Genomic DNA, 17259 nt, shown 5'->3' on the forward strand with positions numbered 1-17259 from the left:
ATACTTAAAATCTTAGTCAAAATTTTTCCACAAAGAAAAGGGTATCAACATGCACAAAAATTCAAAATACACAGTCATAAATTTTTTAAAAGTTGTTCAGTCACTAAGTTGTGTCTGACTCTACAATCCCATGGACTGCAGCACACCAGGCTCCTCTGTCTTCCACTATCTCCCAGACCTTGCTCAAATTCATGTCCATTGAGTTAGTGATATACAAAGAATATAATTACATATTAATCATTAATAACATAGGAAAACCATAAAAGTTATCTCAATATAACTGAAAATAGGAAGAGAGAAAAAAAGACCTATGTACTCAGCTTTTTTATGAGGATACAGGAAACCAATCCATCAAATTTCAAGGATTTCCATTAATATAAAATGTCTGGTTTTCTACTGTCCATCAAAAATGTCAGAGGATTAATCCTAATCTCTCTTGGAACCCAGCTGCTTTGACCATTTCATAGAATATTTTTGACTGATTCTTTATAAACACCAGGAGAAATACAGAATATCTAAAGATAATAAACTTAAAGTTTTTTCTTAAAATGTGATTCAATAAAAAGGATTACAATAGTCAACAATTTTGACAGCAAAGCCTTGGACACTATTTTGTACTTTCAAATCTTATAAGGCGTATAAATACAGATTAAATCTTAAAATAGTCTTCTGAAACTGTGGGAGATTAATAATCTGTTTGTAAAACTTCCATGATGGGAGTGGGGTAGGAAGGAGGCTCAAGAAGGAGGGGTTATATGTATACTTGTAGCTGATTCATTCGTTGTACAGCTAAAACCAATGCAACACTACAAAGCGATTATCTTCCAATTAAACACAAATTAAAACAAAAATAACATGTTACTCACAGTAACATTTTAATAAATTATATACAATACTAAAATATTTTCAGATTAACTTATGCCTGGAATTTGTTTTAAAATACTGGAGTGGGGGACTTTCCTGGTGGTCCAGTGGGTAAGACTCCATGCTGCCACTGCAAGGAGCATGGGTTTGATTCCTGGTCAGGGGACTAAGATTCTACATGCTGCACAGTGTGGCCAAAAAAATAAATGAATAAACGAACAAACAAATGAATAACAAAAAAATACTGGGAGGGGGTGGCAAAAAAAAAAAATAAAAAGCCACGAGGCTAAGCTGCTGCTGCCCCAGGACCAGTTTGTACAGTCAGTTCCAAGCACTGGCATTCGAGACAGCTGGGGCTCAACTCAACTCTATCGCTTAAACAGTCCGAGATTCCCACCTAACCTCTTCTGCTTGGGAGATCTTTAGGACTCAGACTTGGCCCCTTGTCAAATCTAGACAAACTCCTGTGCTCCGTTTTTGAGATGAACCATTCTACAGCAGTGGCTCCTGGTGTGCAGACTCTCAACATTCACCCAATCCGCCCTGTCACCAAATTCCCCCACTTTCCAGCCTGTCTGGTCCACGTAACAGCCAAGTGGTGCTGAAACAGGTGTTTCAGATGGGAACAGTATCTACCGAGCAGGCACTTTCTGGATGTAATCTGTAAGCTCATGATAAAACTTGAGCTGCAGCAGGCATCGTCATATTCAAAAGCCCCAATCAATACCTAGCACACTCAAAACTCTACACAAACACATAGGCAGTTCTCACACTAATGATGATTTAGCTTTTAAAAAAAGAGGTGCTGAAATTCTAATTAAAATACACATATTAAGATGGATATTTTTCATTAGGATACAATTATTATAACAGTATAAAGATATACTTTTCTACTACCTCTGTCTCTTTCAGTTAAAAGAACAGAGGCAAGGATACTTTCATTAGGGTCCTAAAGATAAAAATGAATTTCTTTGGGAAGTTCCTGATTTTTATCTACAAGGAGACCTAGGATCATTTGACTAACTTTTCTGCCTTTTACATTTAGAGAGACAGTAAGCCTACTGGGTGAGGGCTCACTCTGAAGACAGACTGCCTGGGCTCAAACCCATGACCTCACCCTTTATTGTGACCCAACCTTTCTGTGTTCCAATCTCCTACATCCTCACATCTGTAAGTGCTGCTGTGAGAATTAAACTACCAAATGTATATGAAATGCTTAGAACAGTACCTAGCTCATAGTAACTACTAAGCCTTTGCCATCATTATTATTAAAGACCAAAATGTAGAAGAAACACAGGCAAAACACTCTCACATAAATTATAGCAATATATTTTTTTGGATCTCTCCCCTAAAGCAAAGGAAACAAAAGGAAAAATAAACAAATGAGACCTAATTAAACTAAAAGCTTCTGCACAGCAAACCAGTGACAAAATGAAAAGAAAACCTTTTAAATGGGAGAAAACATTTACAAATGATATGAACTAATATATATATATATATTCAAAATAGATAAACAGTTCACACAACTCAATATCAAAAAAAAAAACAACGACCCAATTAGAAAATGGGCAGAAGACCATTTTTCCAAAATAGACATACACATGGCCGACATGAAGAAGTTTTAACATCATTAATCATTAGAGAATTGCAAATCAAAACCACAATGAGATATTCTCACACCAGCCAGAATGGCTATCACCAAAAAGAACACAAATAACAAATGCTGGCAAGGATGTGGAAAAAAAGGAACCCTTGTATAATCCATTGGTGGGAATGTAAATTTATGCAGCCACTGTACAGTATGGAGGTTCCCCAAAAAACAAAAATTAGAACTATCATATGATTAACAATTCTACTCCTGGGTATATATCTGAAGAAAATGAAAGTATTACTTTGAAAAGATGTATGTACCCCAATGTTCACTGCAGAATTATTTACAACAGCCAAGATATGGAAGCAACCTAAGTGTCTGTCAATAGATGAACAGATAAAGATGTGGGGTGTATATACACACCCCATATACAATGAAATACTATACTCAGTCATTAAAAATGAATGAAATTTTTCCATCTCCAACAACACAGACAGACTTGGAAAGCATTATGTACTAAGGTTAGAGTTTTTTGGAAGATGAGAGAGTGGTAAATGACTAAGTGCCTGATAAGCATTCTTAACCAGAAGATATCGATGTTAAGTGTGTGTATCTCGTAAAGCCCTTATGGGCTCAGGATTCAGGAGGCACCAAGTATTAGAGAAGGGAAAAGGGACATATCATACATGGTAAGTTCAGGGCTAAGAACAGAAGTCTGGTCAGCAAGCTTAAGTTCCTACTTCATGGAAGCCCTGAGAAAACTAATCCTCCCACAAAAACATTTAATGCATTCTCTGAAGAAAGGGGCTCAAAAAGCTCTAGATACTAGGTCCAGCAGAAGGCAATTAATAAATGCTGAGAAATTCAATGAAAGTCTTTTTTTTTTAAAGTCAATGATTTAATTGATTTTAACATAAATTCTGTATTATCAAAACACAAATGGAGGTGGCTTCTGGTATTAAAACAGAGATAATAGCGAAATTCAAAATTATTAGGCTAGAATCTAATAATTATGTAGATATTGAGAATCACAGCAGAAATTAAACATTATTTTAGTTCTGAGACTCCTAGGAGACAAGACCAAAATGGAAATAGTAGGTTAAATTGTTCTCTTAGTTTAATAGAAAGAATGCAATTTTATTAGCAGAAATTTTTCTTGCATTGAATCCTAAGTGGACTTTTTAAATGTAGTTACTTTTAGAAATAAGAAGACAGAGCTTAGTTCAAACACTCTTTGGTAGAAAATAGTCAATTGTCTTTCAATTGACCATTTCTTTCCCTCACCTTAATAAATGCCAAGAGCACATTTCCTGTGTATGCAGGCACAGTTGCTAAGTCCTGTCTGCTTCTTTGAGATCCCTCCAGGCTCCTCTGTTCATGGGATTTTCCAAGCAAGAAAACTGGAGTGGGTTGCCATTTCCTCCTCCAGAAAGTCTGTTTTTTTGAATGACAACTGCCCCAAAGACAAGAATTAGAGAGTTTTTCTTTGGTCACCACCAAATTCACAGAAAATACTTGAGGATACTGCCAGTATCTGAGGGGTTCTCCAGGGAATAAGCTAACCTATTTACTCTACCATAACCTCTCTACTAGTTGAGAGACCCTATTCATGCAGAGCTTCCCACCAGTTTCTTATTACTGTATTCTTAATACAAATGAGTAGCCAAGGCTCAATTTGATTTTTGTGAAGTGTTCAACATGTAAGAGAGAAAGCAAAGAAATCCAGGGGAAACAGACATGGCAGAGGACAGAAGACAAAATTAAAACACCCCCCATACAAGAAATAGATATAGTATAGCCATGAAACAAGAAAAAATAGGGGACAAGGAAGAACTTGGGGAAAAAAATGTGATGAAGTTAAGAAACAGCATCTGGAAGTAGACAATAAAGAGAAAATGAAATGAAAAAGATAACAAATTTAAGCAAAAAGTTCTAAACCCCACTAAATAGGAATTTCTGGGGGGGGCAGGGGAGGAACAGATCACTGAGGAAATGGAGGGGAGAAAATGATCAAAGAATGCAAAATTCCAGCACTGACAGATATGAGTCTTCAGATTAAAATGGCCCCCCACTTCCCAACTCAATGCAAAGGGTTAAAAAAAAAAAGGATTCATACCAAGGCAGTGAAATATCAAAACATGAGGAATAAAGAGATGTTTTACAGAGAACAATAGGCCATATATATTGGAACAGGAAATAGAATCACATCACTCTTCTCAAAAGAAATACTGAATGCTTGAAGGCTGACAAATAGTTGACAAATTCTGAACAGAATTCTCAGTGATTTTCAACCTTGAATTTTATGCTAACTGAACTCTTATTATTAACGAAAAGTAGAGACAAAATAAAACTTTTTAAGACACATAATGGCTCAAGAAACATCTATTCTCTGTATCCTTTCCTAAGAACCTCTTAGAGAAATGCTCTAACAAAACAAAAGAAAAAAAAAATCACAACATGGACTGCTGGATATATGGGACACTGGAAGTTCCAAGGTTCAACAGACTGGAGGGCAACCTGCACAGGCAGAGCAGAATAAGATAAGGTGGAGTGGGTGGTGGTGGTTAAAAAACAAAAACAGAATAAAATATCTGTCGAGCATGAAAATTTTAGAATAAAAGACTGATGAGATTATGACAGATCTACAGGAAAAAATTAAGGCTAAGGACATTTAAAAGAGGAGAAAAACTGAAGTAATCATTAATGCCAGGAAAAATTAAAAAACTTAATAGTAACTTAATTGTACTTTATTACTTCACCCAGCAGTGAAAATAGTTACATGAGTATAACAATGTAAACTGATTTTACTAAAAACTGTGAAAAAAAAAAAAAAATCACAGAGGGATGGATGTAAGTATGATAAAAATATTAATTGTATAAACTAGATGAGGAGGCACATGAGTTCTCACTGGAAATTTCTTTTACCTTTCTGTAGGCTGAAATATTTCATAACTATGTCAAGAAATTTACAGGAAGTATCAGGAGGAAGGGAAATTGAAATGTTATGGTGTAAGTTAAATTTAAATCCTAATTCTACCTAAATAAGAGTTAATATCTAAAACTGATAAACCAAGAAATATTGATAGCAGTATATAGATATTACTTTAAAATATGAAAGGAAGTAAAGAACTGGAAAGTGGGTGCTTCTGTGGCAGGTGACAGTTTCTTATGCTAGGGCTTTTAGAACAATTTGGTATTTTAAAACGTATGTATTACATGACTAAAACGGATTTTTTTTTAATGCAAGGTAAATATCAATAATACAAGCAGTAAGGAATCAGCAAAAACTGTGACAGTGGTATCTGAATGATAAAAGCTGGGAGAATACTGCAGCAGAGGAACAACTATCTTCCTCTGAAACCAAAAGGGTATTTGCATTAAAAGAGAAAACATTTTTTAAGTCTCTAGTTATACCAAGGATACCAATCTAACTCATCACCCAGACTGATACAACTCTGAGAAGAAAAAGGTATGCCATTAATTACACAGGGCCAACAGGTAGACAGTTTCAGAAAAGGCAAGACTTATGATCACACTAAGTACAGCCTCCATAAAAACCTCTTCACACCAAGATGGGGATGAATGAAAGCTCAAAAATCAAATTATCAGCGTTTAATGAGTGCCTACTACATGCCAGGCACTGCACTTGTAATAGTGGCAAAAAAATAAACAAAAATGAGTAAGAAAGAATAAACGAATCTCAACCTGCCCAGGCATTTACTTCTATCTAGCCTTCCTTTTTACTCAAGAAACCAAAGCACCTTTCTCTAGTTCACTCCAGAGATAAGTGAGCAACCGAGATGGGTAGAAGCAAACTGTCATCTTGTTAAAAGTAGTATGAAAACTGCCCATATTTCAAAGAACCTTCCCAAGCCACACAAGTCACTGCCTAGTCTTAGAGGGCAATCCAGAACAAGAAATTGTCCACAACAAAAATCAGCAAAGAGCCAGAAATCACCACTCAAGAGAAATACCGACACTATAGGTTCTTAGTTTTCTCCATAGGCACAAACTTCCTTTTTGAGGCTGGGGCCACTCACCTCCCCAGTCCTGATGGGTAGTGTAGTGCCACATGAATGAATGCAATGGATCAGCATTCCATTGGAAAACAGCTACCATTCTGATTTTTTAAATGGAATTCTTTTGGGTTAAAAGGCAGATGACTGAAGTCAAGGTTCACACACAGCAGCATGTCCCAACAGTTAGGTCTCAAATGAGTTACAGGTGTGCATGGATACAATCTCCCCTCAGTTCTCAAAGTAGCTGGGATCCCAGGATGGTGGGTAACCTCCCCACTTGTACCCCCATGAAGCACTAATCCTATCACTTGGTTAAAAACAATCACAGTCATGAAAAGACTGGGAAGCTCTGAATAAGGACCCGGTAAGTGTAAGAAGACAGGGGAGAAGCTCATGCTCACCACCCAGGGTCACTACCTAGGGGTCTCTACTGCAGAGACAGAAAGGTGCTGAAAACTCTTCCTGCTGTAGCAGTTCTCATTAAAAAAGAAAAAAAAAAAGCCCATTATCTTATCCCTAAAATGACACTATTCACTCAGGTATAAGGTTTAATGTTTGAGAAATTTCTACTCAAAAAAGAAAGTGTGTGATAATCCAATTCTTTTGGGGACATAGTTATGAAAATTGTAATTAAGAGATATATCTTATTTAGAATAGCCTCACAAAGTGTACCTTAAAGTCAACTTGCAGATAAATGAGGTAAGGAAACACATTAGTTCCTTCTCTTATTTAAAAAAAAAAAAAAAAAAAATAGTCTTTTCGTGCTCTACAACTCTATAGATAGTTGTGTGAACAGCACTGGAGTTACAAGAAGCAACCACACCATTCTGTAAGGCTAATGCTTTAAGGGTATTTAAAACCCTTAAAGTGGGTGTGGAGCCTAAACTAGTTTTTTAGTTAATTTTTGTCTTCTTTGAAGATGGGAGTGGACAACACAAGGTTTGGGATTTCTATAGTTAACTACAAGTTATTCTTATTTCAAGGCCAATTTTCTTACTCAAAAAAGGAATAAATGTAGAAAAGCAAATATAGCTTGCACCTGTATATTTCACTATTTTCCTGCTGCACCTAAGAGGATAAGCAACCAGAACTTATTCCGGAAACTACAATCGTTAGTTAAGCAGGTCGGAATGAAAGTTGCTGTAACCTGGAAAAGACAATGCATACAGCAATTCAACAGGTGGGGTCTAAGCAGTTATTAAAACTCACAGTTACAACAAAGTAGGAAGTCTATTCAAATAAGATTTTTCATAATGACATGACATAAATTTTGCTAAGTACATTTTTATATTGGCTTGTAACTTTGTAAGATCAGGATCTTATCATTTAACATGCTCCTTTCAAATGATAGAGGGGCCAAGATAAATTTTAGTATTTGAGAAACAAACAAAAAAATGGGGCCAATAACTTAACTTTCATGGATTTAAAGACTGTCATTGACATTAAGTTTACCAATGGGTCTTTAGGCCTCGAGTATTTCCCTAGTCTCATGCTTTGCATTTATCTACCATGTATGGGAACTCCGGGAGTTGGTGATGGACAGGGAGGCCTGGCGTGCTGCGATTCATGGGGTCGCAAAGAGTCGGACACAACTGAGCGACTGATCTGATCTGATGGGAACTTTGAGCTCTAAATTAATTTTAGCTTCAAGGAATGATCTAGATAGGCTTATTTGATCAACTTCTGAATCACCGGGACTAGAAACAACCACTACAGCAAAGGTGTGTGACTTGGGGGGTCTATGAGCGGAAGAGCAGGCATTTGATTATTACTCATATCATAGTACTTATTAATCTTCAGGAAATATCTGGGCATTGAGAAAAGTATTTCTAATATGGCTCACGTTCAAACTTTAAAACATGACAGTGAGAGAACTTATAAAAACATCTGGTAGAAATTAACCAATAAATTTTTAAAAAATAAATTATGTTCAGCTTTTGTCTAGCATAGTCCTTTTGTGCTTACAAAATGCCTAAAACCCATTTTATTTTCAATCATCTAATGCATTTATGCTCAAAAGATAAAACTTGCACAGGAACCTTTAGTATGAATGGTAGGCAAATGATCAATTTTAATAGCTTAGTTTTTAGTAGATCAGTTTCAAAGGCAATTTACAATGCTGAAGTCAGAACTGATCATTTTTGTCAGGACGCTCTTCAGGTTTTAAAAAGCCCTCTTTAGCTTTATCTTCCCTGAATGACAACAGTTCAGAGGTCCTACTTCAGCTGGATAGCTCAGAAGACACCACAAGATGCAATCAAATGTTTGAACTGATAAATTACTATGACAAAAAAAAAATTTTAATTGTGGACTTTTTCAAGCAATCAAAAATGCCCAATCCTTAGACTAGAAACGGTAACAGCTCTTTTTCTAAACACGTGCCCTGGATCCTCAACCACGGAGAAAACTAATAAGGTTTTAAGCATCACATCGTTTTTCTGCATTACCAAAACCTGCAGGTTTTCAGCGTTAGATTTCTGTGTTACCCACGGCAGGGCCTAGAACAGGAGGCGGTTGCGCGTGAGCAGTATGTCTTTTTTTAACTCCAGCAAGAGCAACGCAAATGGTAAACGCCAAGAGCCCGATTCTCATCCTTCTGGCCCCTCCATCCATCCTTGACGAAATGGTTGTAATTCTGGCGGGACCTGGGGCACAACACTCTGGTTCTGGAAGGACAGAGCGAGTGCGTGGGTGTGTATGAACACTGCAGGAGGGGGCAGCAAGACGTGATCACGGAGTGGGAGGGAAGAATGATGATGCCTCTTCTAGGGCGGGAAGAAACTACGAGAGGTGGCTGTTCTGCATGACGGGGGCAGGCACGCGGGGAAGATGGTGGGGGCCGCAGGGTAAGGGGATTACGGGGGGGGATTCCCTACTACAGGATGGCGCTTGGGGTCGCCTACGGTGAATGATCCTGGAGCAACTAAATGGGCACGACCCTGAACCCGGGAATTCCTGACGGAAAGGGGAAAAAAGGCGCCGAGAAACGGGGTTATTATGGGATGGCAAAGGGGGGCTCCCTAGGGAAATTACGGGATCTATCTCACCCTCCAATTGCTGTACAGTCTCTTCACTCGTCGATAATAAGCGTCTTTGTCGAGAGTTACAGCCATAGCCACAGACGCCGCTTCTCCTCGGGTTCCGAGAATCACGCGAGGTCCCGGCTCCGCCACCCTCTCTCGGCCCCGGAATCCCGCACTCTCCCAGTGACCCGGAAGTATCGACCTCAAAGATGCCCTTTCCGCTTCCGGGTCCCGGCAGCGATCGGAATTCTTTTTTTAAAAAATCCTTCCTCCGGAGGTTACGGGGAGGAGAGGAAGGAAGAGTAGGGAAAGCAACAAAACGTGCAACGCAAAAAGAGTCCAGAGTTTCGCGGGGTTTTCTTGTCAACTTAGCAACAGCCGCACGCGAGTCGACGTCATCACGTGATGCTCTGCCCCCGCCCTTACTCTCCCCGGGGCCGAGGTCTCCAGGAGCTCCGATTCCGTTTTCGAGGCGGCGGCGGCTGGACATTGAGGAGGCGGGAGTCCTGACGTGCCGGCCCCGCCCCACACGAACTGCCGCGCGCGGGTGCAATGGCCCCGCCCATAGGCAAAGGAAGGGGAAACGGAGACAGGGATCTGGGGTGGGAGCAGGAAGCCTACAGCATAACTGGATTTCTCTCTCCTAGAAAATATGGGGAAGCAAAAGCCTCTGCCGCTCCAGGCCTGGAAAGATCCTCCGTGCTAGGACGCTGGCCTAGGGGCTCCAGGCAGACAGGGAGCTCAAGCCGGTAAGAGGGAGCCCACCCTGCGGATAAACTGAACTTAGACCGGTGCTACGGGGGAAGGACTTCGCCTTTGAAAGAGAAATTAAATGCCCAGGCTTCATTGAGCGCTAGGACGGTAGGGGAGGGGTCACAGGAAACAAATGCGAGCTCAAATCATGACAGCATCCTTCCAGTCAGCCAGTCCTCTTGCCACAGTTCATGAAGTGACACCATTTTTACACCTTCCCCGGAACAATTTCAGTTAATTCAAGACAAAACATACGTGGGTCTTGATGGAAATTCTTCTTTCTCATCTCTTCGAGAACTTGGGATTTTGAATCTGGGAACATTTTGCCTACTATTTTAGCTTAGATCATTTGGCAAGGTGGAAAGCCTACGCTTATGTACAAGCTTTTCACGGAGTACGGATGACTTGTCTGCCCTATCCAAGGTAACTTCACACATTAACAGTAAGGAACTTTAAGAAAGTGGTGTTGAAATTACCCATCATGAACATCAACTGGTAATATTTATATTCGGTTTGAGCAAATATAGAACGAGGGAAGAGTGGGAAAGGATTAACTTAAATTTATTAATGCCAAGGGGAAGGAAGGTAACAGTTCCTGACCCTCCAGCTGTATCCACAGTTCGGTCAGGAACAGGCTCTGCCAGAGGCTAGTGCCAGCGCTACATAGTCTGTGGTTAATGGAGGTGTCTAGAGAGGGGTGAGCACATCGGCTGCTCTAGTCTCCTTTCCTTCCCCAGAACCGAGGAAGTAATCGTGTATTATTTTAGGAGTTCCCCTACCCACCCAATCCTCTCAAATTTGGAAGCAATCAGGTACAAGTGTTCTTTTTCCTTTTCACCTCCTGGAGTCCTGGGTCTCCCCACATCTCCCCTGCCCCTCCCACTTTTCCATAGTCCAAGGGCCAGAGTAAATGAAATACAGCAGCCACCCAAGCAATGGGGACCATGCTGGGTCTTCAGTCATCAGCATCTTCGCTGGAGTCTGAGTTGGCTGGCATCATAGGATCATCAATGAGTGAGAAGTCCCTTTCTGAGCTATCATAGCCCTGAGATAAATCATCATCATCATCTTCATCCTCATCGTCCTCATCCTCCTCAGGTTGCAGTGGTGGCAACCTCAAGGCAGTAGCAGAGGTGGTAGTGGCTGGTGAAGAAGGGTAGCCAGTGGCTCTCAGGCCTGGATGGTGATGGTGGTGATGGTGGGGGTGGGGGTGGTGGTGGTGGTGATGAAGCATGGTGCTGGAGTCTACATGAGGGGATGATGCTGCACCACCCATCACAAACGGCATAAAAGGCAAAGATGCAGAAGTGGCACTGCTGTGACCCAGAGATGACACAGATTGCAGGCCACTACTGCTGTGCTGGAAGGTATTATGCAGAGACAGGGACCCAGTGCCTCCACCCTGCATCAGGGCCATCATCTTAGAAAGGTCTGGTCGCGTCCTACGGGCCCGCTTCTTGCTGCTGTCTGGTGCAATAGGCCCTGGCAAAACCCGGTTCAACAGAGTTTCAGCATGATGACCCTGGGAAGAAGGAACAGAAGACAGTAAAAGGAAGAAAAAACAAAATAGAAGTCAACAGGGTCCTAGCTTGCAAATGCTTTTTCACTGAACTATCTTTAGGAGGGGCAAAGTAAGTATAGTCCAACCAGACCTGATGGTAATGGGGACGAGGTAAAGCTGGATGTAGCAGGTTGAAACATTATGAGCTGAAGCTAAAAGCAAAGATTTGACACTGACACTCATTTGAACCAGAGCTTTGATTTTTTTTCCCATGACTACACTATACCTTTACTCTAGCCAACCATTTCAAAATTGCTTACTTTTGTTAATAAGAAGCCTGAGTAAGACAATGAATGAATCAGTACTTATACAGTATGCTCTCCTGAAAGGCGGATTGTTCACATGATCTTACCATGTGAAGGACAGTACAACCATACTGACATACACAATATTATCCTTCATTATTGCATCAGAATGGGGTAAACTCAAGACAGACTAGATTAAGAGTCTGGATGTCTAGAACACCAAAAAGACTAAGGGTTAGCTCCTTAGCAAATTTACTAAAATAATTTTTTTCCGCACTATAATAAACTTACATATCTGCTGAATTTTGAATTGCTTCATGTAAATGGGCTCACTATAAATTCTGGTTAAGTTCACTGAAGCTGGAACATTTCTAGACCTAAGTGCAATACTGAGTAAACTGGCATTAAACTCAAGACAGTTACAAACATCTCAATACTTAATTTTTTAGGCTTTTAAAATGTAACTATAATAACTACCAGAGCTTCCCTGGTAGCTCAGATGGTAAATAATCTGCCTGCAATGCAGGAGACCCAGGTTCGATCCCCTGGGTCAGGAAGAACCCCCAGAGAAGAGAATGGCAACCCACTCCAGTATTTTTGCCTGGAAAAACCCCATGGACAGAGGAGCCTGGTGGGCTAGTCCATGGGGTCAAAGAGAGTTGGACAAGACTGAGCAACTAACATACTTTCACATAATAGCACAAATCACATTAGGATGCAATAATAATACAATGCTAGATACATGATCAATTCTACAGTAAGAATATTATACTAATCACATTATAATTTTCTGTGATTTGCTATGATCTTTTTCTTTCTTAGAGTTGACAACTGATTATAAAGAAAAGCAAAAGTACTTGAGGCAAAAATAGGTAATCCTGGAGAAAAAGCCTTCTTTACTATCAGCCTCCCATATCAATCACTCTGCTTATCATACCCTTGGGGCCATGGAGGATAAGAGAGAAAAAACATTCTTCCATGGCAACAATATTTGTATGAAACAACTTTCACCCAGTATAAAAACAATAAGCCTTATAAATTCACCTCACAAATATATATATCTTATGGGCAAAATAATGTTCTCAGAATTTGTTAAATGCAAATGATAGATATTTTTCATTTGGAAATTTTGTTAAAAGATAAGCCATGTGGTTTTATATATATATATACACACACACACACCACATACATATAAAGACGTATATAGAAGATCAAAATAGGAATGATTAGATAGAGTATACAGAGTATTAATCCATTTAAATGTTTACCAAACCCTGATTTATATGTTTATATTTACACAACTATTGTCCAAAGTAAGGGAAACATAGCCAAGGGAAACTTTTGCAGTTATATTTTGATGGAAAGGATTATGGGTTCTTAATCCACCAAATCTATAACCATATAAACGTATAAGTACACTTGCAAATCATGGAATAACATAATGACCAAAATTGTTATAAACTATAGAACATGATTTCCTGTCTTTTTCCATTACTGGCATATTATTAATGATTCTCAACATCTTCTATGTTGAGAAGCCTATTAAAACATGGCTATTTTAATAGGTTCCAAATCACTTCTTGAGGGGGGCTGTGCTGTGCAGCTTTGCAGGTTCCCCTATCAGGGATTGAACCCCAGGCCCTCAGCAGTGAAAACACAAGAGTCCTAACCACTGGACTGCTAGAGAATTTCCAAAATCACTTCTAAAATACAAAACTTTTAAGAGATTATCTGCTCCCAAGCCTTCAATTTTTCAGGATATACAAATTGAAAAAGTTAAAAGGATTTGCCAAAAATCCCTTAGTCAGTAGAAAATCAGGATAAAGCACTGAACTGTCTAACATGTCTTACTAATTCTTACATTTTAATATTCTTGAAGTGCTAAAGTTAGCTTTTAGAATTTCATGCTCTTCTACAGATGAAGATACTACAGGACTATAAAAATATCAATAAAAATATTATGGTTTCTTTGTGAACTGAGGATAAATTTTCTCAAACATACAGGGTAAAAAAAGATAAACAACATTAAATAATTTCTCTAGTCATATCTAGCCTGGGAACAGAGTAGTAATATCTCAGTTTCACTCACCTTTTTTCCATTCCTAGAGTTAGCCATCTGTACTGGTTCTATTCCCAAACAGTTCAATTCTGCCTTATTATTTTTTTTATATCTCTGCCATTTCTGTTTTCTGCGATCTTCCATATACTATAAGAGAAAAGTTGCAATTATCCTAAAAGAATAAAACTTCTCTGGAGTAATTATTAAGGTACTAGTGTCTATTCTGGCCATAAATGCTTATTGTGTGAATAAAGGATTAATCCTAGTGGAAAACTGCCATTAAGCAGACGTCTCCAAAAAAAATTAGGTGATTATATACTAGTTCAGTGCCTAGCATTTAGTTTAACAAGTACTGGAACATTATTTTGATCCTCACAACAACTCTGTGAAATAGGAAGACTGAGTATAATTACTCTTACTTTGCCAATGCAGAAACAATGACATAATATTGCATGCTTCTTCCCTCTCACACAGCTTAAATATCAAGGGAATGACTTTAAATCTTGCTGGATGGAAATGCCACTCACCGCTAGAAATCGGGGATCGACAGCGAACTCTGGATGACCCTGTAACCACATCTCCAGTTCAGCCCGGCGAGGGGCATCCTCACCCACGAGCAAAGTACCATCCACCTTATTGATGACAGGGATCCGGGTCTCCAAGTCCACATCAAGGTGATTAGGCTCTTCCATGCACTCCACCTCCAGCTGCAAACCCAGAATCCACCCCCATGAGCACATACTCTTCTTATGAGTAGGGAGGGAGGGGGAGCAGAGCCAATGGTAGCCAGAAAATAGTATCTTCTACTCCCTCAATCCCAACTGCCTTCATCAGTTACTGGGAACAGAAAGATTTTATCTAATCATCATGTTAAAGACTTTCTCTACCACTTACCTCAACTAGCTTCTTTCTGTTCCCTTTCTTCTTATGAAAAAGAGGATGTCCATCTCCCATTACTCCATTAGCCATCAACTTGTGCTTTTGGAATGTTAACTTCAATCCTTCCTCCTAGAAAGACACCCCACCCATCCAAGATGTCACATAGCATGTTTTTAAAATAAAGATTAACTTCAGAGGGAATTAAATAAGGGTCATCCCCTGGTTCAATGATGGTGAGAAGGAAGGCCATCTGACTAATGGGTACAAACTAGAAATACAATAAGATGTATATATTTTTCCTTAGAAAGACTTCATTTCTTGACTCAGTGCCCCTCAGTCTGATTTAAGAGAAGTAGAATTTATCTCAGTAACACCCAATGCAGGGAAAAATCCCCTACCTGGTGTCTCAGAATTAGCATGGCAACTCATCACAGGGGCAAAATCCTGATATTCCTGTCATGTAACTAAAACAATTTTCTTGTTGAATACTTAATGACCACCTGCTAGGGTTCATTAGGGAAGAGCATCAGGAAAAATAAAATTGTCCATCCATTTTCCAAACAATACTGATTTAATTTCAGTAGGTGTAATTTCTTTTTATTTTTAACTTAATAAGGCCCATAACATTTTAGTATCATTTTAATACTTTTCCACAATTTGATTTCAATTTTTAAAAACTAGGTTTCTAGGATCTACAAGCAAGCCACTCAAAAGAACCCTTTTAATCTAGCCACTAGGAGATACAAGGGCTTCCCTGGTAACTCGGCTGGTAAAAATCTTCCTACAATGCAGGAGACCCCGGTTCGATTCCTGGGTTGGGAAGATCCCCTGGAGGAGGGACAGGTTACCCACTCCAGTATTCTTGGGATTTCCCTGGTGGCTCAGATGGTAAAGAATCCACCTGCAATGTGGGAGACCCGGGTTTGATCCCTGGGTTGGGAAGATCCCCTGGAGGAGGGCATGGCAACCCACTCCAGTATTCTTGCCTGGAGAATCCCCATGGACAGAGGAGCCTGGCGGGCTACAGTCTATGGGGTCACAAAGAGTTGGAGATGACTGAGTGACTAAAGCACACACAAGAGATACAAGTCAACACAAGATCCCTTCCTTTACTTTGGTGACTTTTCCTCAACGGATCTCTGTGAGCTCTAATTTCTTTTTTCTCTTCTCATTTTTAAGGTTAGCTGACCAAATGAGCTTAATATTAATGTTATGTTCATAAAACTAGTTAACAAGAATTACAGCCGCCTTCCTCACTTCCCAGTGCCTAAATGCTCAGCTTACATCTTTGATCTGAACCGTGAACTCCTTCTCATCCATGCCTCGGCGAAGTTTGGTGAACTGAGCCGCTGCTGTGGTGACTGCAGACACTTCCTCCTCTGCCATGGAAGCTGCGCTGCTACTTCGTGGTGTGGGGACTGGAGAGTCACCATATTCTCCTGGAGTCAAGGAGGGACTGTCCAGCAAGTGGTTGCCTGGCCCCAAAATTCCTCCTGTTACCATTTCCTGGCTCCGGCGACTAGAAGGCCACTTCCCTGAGAGTACAGCCTGGCAGACGAGGTCAATACGGTTTATCAGGACACGATCCTGAGTGGGGGAAAAAGAAATCAATTAGTTATGTGATCCTGTGACAAGTAATAGTGCCATCATTAATATAAGTAAAAATTATATGTCAAAAATGAGGGAGGTAAGAGTATCAGATCCCAAAGTCGACTGGTAAGAGCTTCATGAAAACACATGTACCACTTAACATAATCAAAGAAACCTAGAACCATCTACTTGTTCTCTGTATATGTCACTCTTTTTATAATTTTATTTTTCATTGGAGGATAATTACTTTATAGTATTGTGATGGTTTCTGCCATACATCAATAAGAATCAGCCACAGGCTTATGTCCCCTCCGGCTTAAATTGCCCTCCCACCTCCCTCCCCACTCTACCCCTCTAGGTTGTCACAGAGCACTGGCTTTGGGTTTCCTGAATCATACAGCAAATTCCCACTGGCTTTCTATTTTATAGTAATGTACATTAACTAGTGTTTCGACACTAGTCTCTCAAGTCATCCCACTCTCTCCCTTCCTGACTGTGACCAAAAGTCTGTTCTCTATGTCTGTGTCTCCATTGCTGCACTGAAAATAATTTCATTAGTTCCATCTTTCTAGATTCCATATATATGTGTTAATATATGGTATTTGTCTCTCTCTCTCTGATTTAGTTCACTTTGTACAACAGGCTCTACGTTCATCCACCTCATTAGAAATGTCT

General features: G+C 39.7%; 2 protein-coding genes and 1 non-coding gene across 9 annotated transcripts in view; all 3 read right to left on the reverse strand.

Moving 5' to 3' along the window:
- Positions 1–9755, reverse strand: part of SUPT16H (SPT16 homolog, facilitates chromatin remodeling subunit) — a 35008-nt gene extending 25253 nt beyond the window's left edge. The window contains exon 1 of the mRNA XM_006062095.4: positions 9522–9755. Coding sequence (XP_006062157.1) covers positions 9522–9587 — 66 coding nt within the window. The 5' untranslated portion in view covers positions 9588–9755. The remainder of the gene's footprint in view (positions 1–9521) is intronic.
- A 1040-nt stretch (positions 9756–10795) lies between these two features.
- The window catches only part of CHD8 (chromodomain helicase DNA binding protein 8), a 58838-nt gene continuing 52374 nt past the window's right edge, over positions 10796–17259 (reverse strand). For 6 of the 7 annotated variants that reach the window (XM_006062090.4, XM_025296040.3, XM_025296045.3 and 3 more), the window contains exons 34-38: positions 16279–16581; positions 15010–15123; positions 14643–14822; positions 14146–14262; positions 10796–11772 (exon numbers count right to left, since the gene is read on the reverse strand). In XM_006062090.4, coding sequence (XP_006062152.2) covers positions 11206–11772; positions 14146–14262; positions 14643–14822; positions 15010–15123; positions 16279–16581 — 1281 coding nt within the window. In that variant the 3' untranslated portion in view covers positions 10796–11205. The remainder of the gene's footprint in view (positions 11773–14145; positions 14263–14642; positions 14823–15009; positions 15124–16278; positions 16582–17259) is intronic. The other variant, XM_025296044.3, reaches the window with a different exon arrangement.
- On the reverse strand, positions 15323–15431 carry LOC112577871. Its single transcript, XR_003102073.1, has one exon. It is a non-coding gene; the product is annotated as a small nucleolar RNA U6-53/MBII-28 (small nucleolar RNA).

This window comes from Bubalus bubalis, chromosome 11 (genome assembly GCF_019923935.1).
Source record: "Bubalus bubalis isolate 160015118507 breed Murrah chromosome 11, NDDB_SH_1, whole genome shotgun sequence".
Taxonomy (NCBI): domain Eukaryota; kingdom Metazoa; phylum Chordata; class Mammalia; order Artiodactyla; family Bovidae; genus Bubalus; species Bubalus bubalis.